Below are 11,929 nucleotides of genomic sequence, written 5' to 3'. Positions count from 1 at the left end.
TAACCACTGTGCCGCATAAAATATCACATTTAATTAAAAGAAATGATAACTAGAAAATGTTAAAATGCGTCGCATAACAATACAAAAATAGGATACGGGACCTTAGAAATGGGCAGAAGTGAAAAAAAAAAGGAGGTTAATTTAAAATGGCGCAGCTCACAGGTTCAGAGACCTGGGGCCCCATGCATAAAATATGCTTACGCTTGGAAACGCATGTTAATCATGTCTTACACAAATCACTAACCTGACATGAAAATTACTTTCAAGGATAGATAGATAGATAGATGTGAAAGGCACTATATAATAGATGTGAAAGGCACAATAGATAGATAGATAGATAGATAGATAGATAGATAGATAGATAGATAGATAGATAGATAGATAGATAGATAGATAGATAGATAGATAGATAGATAGATAGATTTTAGCATAGTTGGCAAGATTAGATAGATAGATAGATTTTAGCGTAGTTGGCAAGATTAGATAGATAGATGTGAAAGGCACTATAAAATAGATAGATAGATAGATAGATAGATAGATAGATAGATAGATAGATAGATAGATAGATAGATAGATAGATAGATAGATAGATAGATAGATAGATAGATTTTAGCGTAGTTGGCAAGATTAGATAGATAGATAGATTTTAGCGTAGTTGGCAAGATTAGATAGATAGATGTGAAAGGCACTATAAAATAGATAGATAGATAGATAGATAGATAGATAGATAGATAGATAGATAGATAGATAGATAGATAGATAGATTTTAGCATATTTGCAAATGTGTGGTAGTACTTATGCATTTGCCACATGAAGTGTAGGCATTAGGTGTTAAAACCAACACTGAAGACATCAACAACAAGTCATCTACCTGAAGCTAAGCATGTTCGGCTGTTCGGATTGTTCTCTCATCCAAGCCAGCACTCGGATGAGAGACCAATCACAAAAAGCACAGGTTGCTACTGGAAGTGGTGTTGGTGAGGCCAGCAGGCAACACTTACCATGTGGTCTGTGTGTGGATCTCAATACCCCAGGGCAGGGATGGTGACACTGCACTGTTAAAGAATGGTGCCGTTCTTTGGATTGAGGTTCTGACTCTCTACGGTCATAATAGATCCCTGGGCATCCTTCATAAAGAATAGGGTGTATGTCCTGGCTAAATTGCCCACCATGGCCTAGTCATTCTAGCCCCCTAATCATCCCCTGTGTCTGATTTGCTATCTCTCTTACCACTTCACCTCCTAACAGCTAATGAGTAGTGAATGTACTGGCATGCTGAATGCTGCTTATTGGTGGTGGTTGAAGTGGCTGTCCACACTCTATGTAAAAAGTTTTGATTAATTAAAAAAGCCCTATATAAATATTAAGAATTATTATTATTATTGTAATTATATTATTAGTAGTAGTAGTAATATTAGAATAACTGTCACTTGGGTCACATTCTGATGTTCTTAAACTGTTTATAGTTTTACAGTTTACTGACGTTCTCCCAATCCAGTGGTCTTCAGTGTTGGCAATAACGCCTGATGCCTACACTTAATAATAAGCTGCCTTATCCTTCAGATGAGACATAAAAACTGAGGTCCTGACTCTCTGTGGTCATACAAGATCATGACCTGGTCATTATGGCCTCCTGTTCATCATCGTTTCTCTAAATTGTTGTAAGTGTACTGGTATAAAATAGCTGCCATCGCCTCCTCCAGGTGGATATTGCACATCGGTGTCTAATGAATTATTGAAGTGGCCCCCCCAGTGTCTATGTAAAGCACTTTAAGGGTCTTGAAACGAGTTACATAAATGCAATGTCTCCTTCTTCTTAGCATTCAGCCTATAGAGAGGGTGTGTTGCATGGTGTATGACAACACTGGTGATGGCAGGCTTACACAAGGAGTGAATTTTCAAGGATTGTGATGATGTTTTGGTTTTTGATAATGACTGCCTTATAAGCTGCATTTAAACTTCTTAGAGCTGTTTTCTTGAAGTTATGTGATGAAATGGAACCTACATTACGGAGACCATCAAGCGATCCCTGTTCCATTACATGTTTTAGGGTATTTAGCGACAGCCAGTATTCGGCATGAACTGGTTGACCACTCACGAATCTCGCTCTTGTTCTTGAGTGGTGTCATGCCATCTATATGGGATGGTATAATTAAGATGCTACCTAGATGTATCCAATTTCCTGAATATCAGGGTCAGCAAGCTGAGAGCAAAAGGAAATTCTTCTGATTTTCCTAATGCAATTGGCATAGTCGGCTGCGCTCACAATGGTAATCTTTCTTCACCCGTACCTTATCACTTAAACAGATCACTAGCGACTAAACCAACTGAAGATTCTTGTCTTAACTTTCTCTCAGCTGACTCTGCAAAGACAAAGCATTTCTGGCTACTAATTCATTCTACCATTTCCATGGTCAATGACATTAGTCAGCACACAAGGAAATGATTTTTTAAACGATCACGTCATTTCAGCTTTAACCTTCAATTTCCTCAGAACTCGAGAGAGTCTATAACATCAGTAGGGTCATCTTCAGTCTCTATCGGTGTGATGGTGGCTTCGATAGCTTTAACCGAATTCTTATGTGCCTCCATAAACTTCTGGAGGTACTTTGAAGTATACAGCCAGTGATGTTTAAGAATGTCTTCTAACTCATAGCACTTGGACTGTCGAGCATTCATTTTACGGAAACGACGGAAGAGTTTATTTCCTGACTCGTTTCCTTCACTGGCCCAAGCGCCGATGGATCCTTCTTTTTCGATGATTTCAGGTACGTGAGCCAGCGTCTTATGTAAATAGTTGGTAATCTTTCCATCATAGCGATAACTGAAGGTGGTGGAGAGAAGCTCCGCAAAGCTCTGTGAGTTAAAACTATATCGACATAACAGGTCGGGACATTCTTTAAGTGGAGAAGTTGAACGCCAGACAGGCTTCATTTGAAGGTAGAGGTTCACGAGTTCTCGAAGAGCTTCTTTGCGCTGCTCTGAGGGAACGAGTTCACAAACTGCTTCCACTGCTTCACTGGTTATGAGTTTGCGAGCAAAATTTCCGTTCATTCTCATAACTGGTTTTAAGTTCATCTTTTTTCTCAGTTGCTTGTCCAGAGCTGATTGCCATCTTTTTCTTTCCTCTTTTGTAGGGTTGGGATTTTGGAAGACTTCCCCAATTTCATCCTGGAAAATCTTGTAAAACTCAGCTGCATTTCCAATGTCACAGTGAAGTGCATCGATGGAAGGGTGGGTCTCCATGAAAGGTTTGGCTGAAACGCCTTTGACTCTGTCCCGGAGGTCATCAGCAGACTCTGAGAATGGGTTGGACCTCCAGATCTCGTAACGTTCCAAGTTCTCTTCATGACTTCTAGTGATGGCGTGGAGAATCATGTTTCTGGATGCTTCAACCCTGGTAGAGTCACAAAGTGTGCATACATACGTCGATCCAGAGGCTTCTAATCCCTCTAATTCTCTTACCAGTTTTTCATCGTAGCCTGTACCTCGGAAAATAAAGCGAAAACACCGAGAAAGTCCACCAATGTCTAAAATTAATCGACTCTCCTTCATAGCTTCTCTTTCGGCCACCACGGGGCCTAAGATGGCTGTTAATGTCTCATGGTCCGATTCATCAGCGAACATCAGGCAGAGTGGCTTGCAGCACAGTTCAGAATTAGGCTTGGACTCTTGAAAGATCATAACGTTGTTGCCCTCTTCATCTCGTGTCGCAATTGACATAATCGTGAAAGAGTAGCGCACAGCTTTTTCTGGTAGTGCTGGACCACCACCGTGTTTTTCACTTACATCTCCCATTCCATCACATGACTCTTTTACTGTCACTGTAAGAACTTCGGTGGAGGAATCATCCAACTCATGCTCCTTTATTCCTTCAAGGATATCCTCCTCTAGGTCCTTGAGAGCAGCAACCATGGCGACATCATAACGGAACCTACGAGCAATAGTGTCCATCTGGGCATCGTCCACTGAAGCTTTCCATCCTGATAGGCCATCAATGATGCCTACTTCTGTGTTGCTTGAGACATTTTTCAAAGATGGTTGCCACTCATATGGGTGAAATCCTGGCAGAAGCGCCTTTTCTGCATTTCGGAGAGCATGCAGGGGCTGGAAGATTTGCCGTCCGCTTGTCGCTTTCACTGTGCGGTACATTTTGTGGTACTGACTGCAGCTGAGAAAGGTGTTGACTCGAATTGCTAGGCAGACTGCAGGGTGTAGGCCGGAGCCTCGTCCTGTGGAGTGCAGACAAAGAGTTGGATGCAATTAGTAAATTGTATATTACAAAAGCAACAAACAAAACTATCAGTTAATTATCTATATTGTAGAGACCCGAAAGAGGGACATGCTCCTCAGATGGCAGAAACATGTTCATGGGGGCGGGAATATTTGGAGAAGCTGGTTATAAAAAGCAGATCCCTGAGCAGCATGTAGGGAGCCAAACACAGCACTTAGAAAGTACTTTGACTGTGTGTCCCCACTGATAAAGCCTAACTGCCGGTGTGAAACCTTAGATGTGGACCCTGGACTTGGGTCAGCTCATGGGGCCTGGGGGAACAGAACATTAGAACAATCTAGACGAGAACAGGGCATTCAGCCCAATAGCGTGGCATGCCGGGTGCCTCTGATTCTTGTTAGAGGAATGAGGTAGAGCAGAGTGGTGTGTGTGAACAGACAAAGGGACAAAGTAGCTGGGAACAGGTGTCAGCCCAGAACATCTGTGGTGGAGCAACAGCCAACGGTTTATTTTTAGGGCCCCTCATCAGCAATTGTAGAAGACGCGATCAAATCGCTCTCTTAGTGCTGTGTCTTTGCCCCCATACACTGCTTCTCCAAGTATTCCTGCCCCCTTCTTGACCATTTGAGGAGCATGTCCCTCTCAAGTCCCGACCCTGGGGTCACTACACTATGTTTAAGGAGGAAATTTAATTCCATAAAACAAATTTAAAACACAAATTCATTCATTTGGATTGGAATAATATGATTAATTATAATATCACTGTTATGATTTAGGCTGAAGATTGAGTTTTGGTAGCCTTTTCCTGTTAGGGAAGCCATGTTGTGTACTATTGTGAGGGTCACGCTCCTCATTTCTAGGGGTGTGGTCTCTGGGGTCATGACCTTGAATTAATCAGCCGGTGGGGTGGTCAGCCTTTTGCTCCAAGGTGACAGGGAAAAATGATGTCTGGGTATCATTCCTCAGACTTCTGCCTCTGTGACATGGATCTGTAAAAGCGTCAGAAAATGGATGGGCATTTAGTTTTTCTATGGCGGGTTGGTTAATCCTAAATTTTTGATATGCTGAAATGTCCTTTCTTCTTCTTGACATGCCCAATTTTAGCTTTTTAACTAAACGGGAAACAGTGTTTGTGCTGATGAGTGAGTGAGTCAGTCAGTCAGTTAACTTTACTATATAAATAGATATATGAGGTCTATGGCAGCAGCACTGGGTTTAAGGCAAGTCCTCCCTCACTCATACTGGGCCCATTTTGGAGATGTTCACATTACACGCTTCATTGCTCAATTCCGGTTTTTTGCTCAGATCGGATTTACCTGTCTTGATGGTTCATGTTCATAAGTACAAGTGACCTACTGTATCTAATCGTAATGTGAGCCCATCTGTCCTCTGAAACAACGCTCATGCGCCCTTTGATACGTTTTTGCGGAAGTCAACTGTTGTGGGGAACAAAATTTGTACATTTTGGTCTATATTTTATATTTTGCTCAAGACAACACTAGATGAACTTAAATACAGGACACAACATAGCACATCCTCTTCCCAAATTGTACCTCACTTTTAAAACAGCCATTCAAACAAAAAGAGGAAGACATGGCGATGCCTCAGGCTATCAATTACTAAAGGATGGACATCTGGGACAGCAAGTTGCTAAATGGGTGTACAGCCTGGGAAAGGAAGACATGCTAGTAGGTACTAAGCAACATCAAAAAGTTTTATTGTTTGGGAAAACGGACGAGTGAATTCATTCATCATATTGACAGCCAGCCAATCAGGTGCATGTAGCAATCACATCCTGCGAAACCTGCCCGAGTAGAATTTTGTAATAAATATGCCTCGTCCGAAGAGCGACATTAGAAGAAGAGAACGGAGTGACGTCAGAGGAGGGCGCAAGCAACTGTATTCATCTGATCAACAGCAAATAATCTCATGAGCAACAACAAGTGCAAGATCAACACCGCCCTGGGACATTCATCCTTGTCATCTTTACTTTTTCTAAAGACTATATATATCCAGACTTTACTATCAGTCCTATTTTCTATTAACCTTTGTTCTATTTGATATTATTATTCCTGTAATAAATAGTATACTGCTTTTAACTTTCTTTGCTTTGTCTTCATGTTTAGAGTGATTGAAGTAATAAGGCAGATTTCTTTGAGCACCTGGTGCAGCTGGCAGTTTGCCATATGCTTTGTGCTGCGAGGTTTATTAAGGCTGAGGGTGTGAGCTCCACCCAAAAGTAGGGAATAGGACGTCAAGTAAGGCATTCTTGGCTGATAAATGGTCTATAGTCAAGAGTGCTGAGCCTTTGTATGTTTGAATATATTCTGGGAGACCAAAAGTAATATTTAGGTCTGAGATATATTTAAAACATTGTATGTTGTTTGTGCCAATAATAAGTAACTCTCTTGAAGTGCTGAGAGAGTGACAAGTTGTGTTATTCCTAAGGCACTTGTGTGGTTTAAAGTGCTAGAGGTTAACCAGATGTGTGTGTGTGTCATTCATGGAGCACTGTTGTGGTTATGGTCTGTGTGTGTATGCACAGATCTGTATATGTGTGTGATAATCTTAAGGTGCAACAGTAACGAAGTTGATGAGTACACGATACACGTGTACACGATAATACAGTAACCAACAACAAAAAACTTCTCATATATGAGACGACTTGTGGTATTAAAACCAACAAAGTGGACGTGCTTGTAGCTAGTGTGTGTCATCTGTACATGATTAGATCGAGAGGTCCAAACAAAGCCAGACGGCTAAGATATTGCTGCTGTCGAAGGTCACGGAGATGTGTGGGTATGAGAAAGGAGCCAGCAATGGTGGAACCGTGACTGTTGTCACAGTAGTAGCTCCCCCCCATTGTTGTTTTGTCACACTGCTGGTGCTGGTTGATAACGGCAGCACTCAGCCCATGCATATAAGCAACAAAAAAACATGCGAATTTCCGATCTTACCGTTGTTACGTGAGTGTGCAATAGGGACAGCTTAAGGGCTCTGGTGATTGTAATTCCCTACCGCTCCAGGGGTTGATGCTGTGTTCTAATGCCTTTTCTTTTCCTCCCTCTGCAGACCGAATGACTGACAGCTATAACATTTCTGACATCACTTTTGGACCCGCCAGAAGAACATTTGACTGGTAGTTCTGCCATTTTGAAAATGCATCTGAAAAGGTGCTTTTGCGATTATTGCTCATTTCCTTGTTTTTGCTGCATTCCAACTATCTGGGGTCACTAGGGTGGTGTCCCGACTCTTTGTTGCGGTCTGTCTGATCTCTTACACCGCTCTCATTCATGCCGTGCGGTCGCAATACGTATCTGATCCAGGACCACATATCAAAGTGAGGCCAATATAATTTGAAAAGATTGGAGTTATGTGGTCCTGCGGTGGGTTGGCACCCTGCCCGGGATTGGTTCCTGCCTTGTGCCCTGTGTTGGCTGGGATTGGCTCCAGCAGACCCCCGTGACCCTGTGTTCGGATTCAGCAGGTTGGAAAATGGATGGATGGATGGATGGATTTATGTGCCATGAAAACATCAGAAAAAAATGGATTTGTGTCACTTCAGCCTGGTAATGGGAATGAACCAATGACATATCTGAGACTGTTTCAGTTAATATCATTCAATCTGACACTTCCCCACATTCTAAACGTAAAAGATCAAAAGTCGATCTTTGTTCCAATACGAAAAATTGGTGTCTTTTTCTGAACCTTGTGTCGTCTTGGTGTACATAAACTTTTGGCAGATAGGGCCTTCCTATTTTATAGGGATACAAATTGAGGTGATCAAAAATTGAAGTGTGTCAGCACTAATTAATTGGCTTAGAAAGGCAAATCTGCATACTACTCCGTATACTTTAATTATATTAATTGGTACAATAGATATAGTTTTTCTGGAGGGTTTGGATGTGATTGCGAACGAGCTTCCTAAAAAATTTCGTGGATATTTTCCAAACTTGAAATTGGATTTTTCACAAGTACCTCCACTGCAGGATATACAGGTAAATACAAAAATACAATGGTTTAACCAAAATTATTTTAAACATTAAATGTTTAGTCCTACCATTACCCTTACTAGGACACAAGAAAATATATTTTTTCTGACACCAGAGGCTATACAGACACAAGTAGGGTCTTGGTTAGAGAAGATTAATATGACATTTTCTAACTGTGTAATTAAACCCTAATCTTAATTTGTTCTCTCCCCTACCCCTACCATAATCCTTATTTTAAAATTAGTAAAATTAGCAGCCGCAAATCAGCCACTAGGTTAAGAAGTGAGGTGATGATTAGTGAGCAGCACTATGGTTTCATGCCAAAAAAGAGCACCACAGATGCAAAGTTTGCTCTGAGGGTGTTGATGGAGAAGTATAGAGAAGGCCTGAAGGAGTTGCATGGTGTCTTTGTGGACCTGGAGAAAGAATATGATAGGGTGCCTGAGAGGAGTTGTGGTATTGTATAAGGAAGTCGGGAGTGGCAGAGAAGTACGTAAGAGTTGTACAGGATATGTACGAGGGAAGTGTGACAGTGGTGAGGTCTGCAGTAGGAGTGATGGAGATGGGATTACATCAGGGATCGGCTCTGAGACCTTTCTTATTTGCAATGGTGATGGACAGGTTGACAGACGAGATTAGACAGGAATCCCTGTGGACTACGATGTATGCTGATGACATTGTGTTCTGTAGCGATAGTAGGGAGCAGATTGAGGAAACACTGGAGAGGTGGAGATATGAGAGGAGAGGAATGAAGGTCAATATAACCACCAAGACAGAATACATGTGTGTGAATGAGAGGGAGGTCAGTAGAATGGTGAGGATGCAAGGAGTAGAGATGGTGAAGTTGGATGAGTTTAAATAATTGGGATCAACAGTACAGAGTAATGGGGATTGTGGAAAAGAGGTAAAAAAGAGAGCTCAGGCAGGGTGGAGTGGGAGAAGGAGAATGTCAGGAGTGATTTATTACAGACGGGTATCAGCAAGAGGCCAGGTAAGAGGAAAAGATGGAGGCCTAAGAGAAGGTTTTTGGAGAGAGGGGACATGCAGGTGGTGGGTGTGACAGAGCAAGATGACAAGGACAGGAAGATATGGAAGAAGATGATCCGCTGTGGCGGCCCCTAACGGGAGCAGCTGAAAGAAGAAGAAGAAGAAGCAGCCGCTTATTTTAAGATCATTGATGGAAGCCCTAACGTTAAATAAACTCTCCTTGGGGCCCTAATCTTAACCTTACGATTAATTCAATAAAATTAATATAAATAATAAATTATTTTAGTACTTAAGCCATGTTTGTTATAAAAAATTTTTTATTGGATATAAAACTGCATTATTAAAATATAACCAGTAGGGGTGTTTTAGTGTGTAAACCTTGCTGGTTGACAGTATTGCTCCCAAATATAAAAATTATTTATTAAGATTAAGAGTTGGAATGCAAAAATTGTTAATAGGTTCCTCTAATAACTATGATGGAGAATGGTATTTGGCTTGATAAAGTAAGCATTTATGGAAGGGATCTGTTGTACCAGAGCATTGCTGCGAGGCACATATCCCTTACCCTAATCCTAACCCTAAGCTTAACCCTAATTTCTAAATTACAGCCAATTACTTAGAAGGCTGATAATGACAGTACCTTGCATGATGGCCTCCAGCTCATCCGCCTTTCTGTGCTCGTTGCCAGCTCTCAAGGCCAAAAGGAACAATGTGAGGCACACCGATTTTATATCTCCACCCTCCTCTTTCTCTGCAAACATCTTCACCTGATGCTTGAGCATCCTGAGCCGGTGCTTCTGCGCCCGACGGGTCAAGGAGAGCAGGTGTTGCCGGGGCCGGCCACCTTTGTTGATCGGCGAGTAGGCCTCGTTGGCTTTGAACTCTCGGTGACTGAGCGTGTGCGGTCCGTAGTCTTCAATCTTCACCTGCTCTCCACAGTCTTCGGAAGGGCAGCGGATATGTAAGGACTGAAGGATATTCAGGAAAGATTTAGCCGGGGGAGCCAGATTGGAGGAGCAGCAGGCAACTTTGCACACGGGACAATGGGAGCCCATGACTTGGGTATACTTGAGGATGCAAGACCTGCAGAACAAGTGCTTGCATGAGTTCTGGATGGGGTCCGCCACTATGTGGCCACAGATCTGGCAGCTAATGGAGTGGACAAAGTCCACAGGGTAGTCAGCGGTCAAGAGGCTGGAGCTGAGGTGTGTTTTTTTACAGCGCGTGATGCTCTTGACCCATAAATTCCGCTGCCGTTGCAGCTTGGACCAATGTTTTGGCTGACCCTCATCTTGGCCGTTCCGCCTTCTCTTCTGTTCTTTCATCTCTACTTTTGCTTTCTTCATTAGGTGAAGGCTTTGAGGAGTTCCTTTCCGCTTGACAGAGCCTCTGGGGAAGCAAAGCTTGCAAAGAACAGAGTGGGGTCTCCACTGTGGTACACGAATGCGAGAGAAGCAGCAGAAACCCCCTCCTCTAATGGCTATCTTCCAGCAGCTGTGGCAAAAAAAGGTGGGGTGGACGGTCTCGAGGTCACCGGTGACGTCCACCTTGAACACCTTTAAGATGACTTCTGGCCAGCTGCTGGCCCTGCAGCCCATCTTCCTCAACTTCTCCCTGCTCATGTTGTCCAGTAGCCCTTGAACTTCATATTCTAAGTTGGCTTGATATTTCTTCAATGTGGAGCCACAGAGTCTGCACAGCATCCTCAGGTTATTCATATGTGTGTCGATTTCCGCCAGCTTCAAGTCCAACGAATTCTTCTGGATGGATTCTTTTGACTTTCCACCTAAGCAGAGCTTCATGACGCCAGCAAGGCCCGGCCTCTCGTTGAGCATGTCGGCGTCCTTTGGAGATTCAGACTCAGTCACGTCTGGCGGTTGGTTTTCTTTGTCTGGACAGAGTGGAGCTCTCTCAATGGACTTGATGCGGAACAGTTTGAACTTCCAATCCGAGAATTTGGAGTATGGATGCTGGATTTCTGAAGGCACAGGGCGCCAAGGAGTGTCTGCCATCTGTGCTGCCATGCCAGCCAGTGATGGAGTCCTAGAAATAAAAGCAGGAATAATATGAGGCTAAAACAATCAGGTCTGGGCAGAAGAGCAATCCTTTGGAATTTCTATCATTCCACACTCTATCCATCCAACCCTTATTAAACCCACTCAAATAAACTGCTCAAAAAAATTAAAGAAACATTTTGAAAATACATCCGATCTCAATGGGGAAAATAAATCCTGCGGGATATCTCTACTGATATGGCCTGGGTAATGTGTTAGGAACAAAAGGATGGCACATCGTTTAATGGAAATGAAAATGATCAACCGACAGAGGGCTGAATTCAAAGACCCCCCCGGAAATCAAAGTGAATAAATAATGTGGCAGGCAGGCAGGCGAGTCCAATTTGCCAAAACTCCAAATCGTACTCAGTAGTTTGTATGCCCCCCCCCACTATGTGCTTGTATACATGCCTGACAACATCGGGGTTAGGGTTTGGGTTAGGGTTAGGGTTAGGTATCAATTCCTTCATACTCTTGCCATATGAGTCCGGGCATTGTCATGCACCATGAGGAACACAGGACCCACTGCACCAGCATAGGGTCTGACAAAGGGTCCAAGGATTTCATCCTGATACTTGATGGCAGTCAAGGTGCCATTGTCTAGCCTGTAGACGTCTTTGCGTCCCTCCTGTGGATATGCCTCCACAGACCATCACTGACCC

At 42.9% G+C, this 11,929-nt stretch overlaps 1 protein-coding gene across 1 annotated transcript; it reads right to left on the bottom strand.

Moving 5' to 3' along the window:
• Positions 1 to 1,397: 1,397 nt before the first annotated feature.
• rag1 (recombination activating 1) lies at positions 1,398 to 11,246 on the bottom strand. The gene is made up of 2 exons (XM_028791849.2): positions 9,854 to 11,246; positions 1,398 to 4,232 (listed from the first exon to the last, which is right to left on the bottom strand). The coding sequence occupies exons 1-2, from the start codon at positions 11,235 to 11,237 to the stop codon at positions 2,491 to 2,493; spliced, it is 3,126 nt and encodes a 1,041-aa protein (XP_028647682.2). The 5' UTR covers positions 11,238 to 11,246; the 3' UTR covers positions 1,398 to 2,490.
• Between the last annotated feature and the right edge of the window lie 683 nt (positions 11,247 to 11,929).

The sequence above is a fragment of the Erpetoichthys calabaricus genome, chromosome 2 (assembly GCF_900747795.2).
Source record: "Erpetoichthys calabaricus chromosome 2, fErpCal1.3, whole genome shotgun sequence".
In the NCBI taxonomy this organism is placed as follows: Eukaryota; Metazoa; Chordata; class Cladistia; order Polypteriformes; family Polypteridae; genus Erpetoichthys; species Erpetoichthys calabaricus.
Note: the sequence above shows the minus strand (reverse complement) of the source record. Positions and strands in the feature narration are given on the sequence as shown.

Coding starts and splice junctions, on each gene's coding strand:
- rag1 (XM_028791849.2), bottom strand. CDS start 11,237: ATGGCAGCACAGATGGCAGACACTCCTTGGCGCCCTGTGCCTTCAGAA. Junction 4,233..9,853: donor GCTGGAGGCCATCATGCAAG/GTACTGTCATTA, acceptor TGCACTCCACAG/GACGAGGCTCCGGCCTACAC.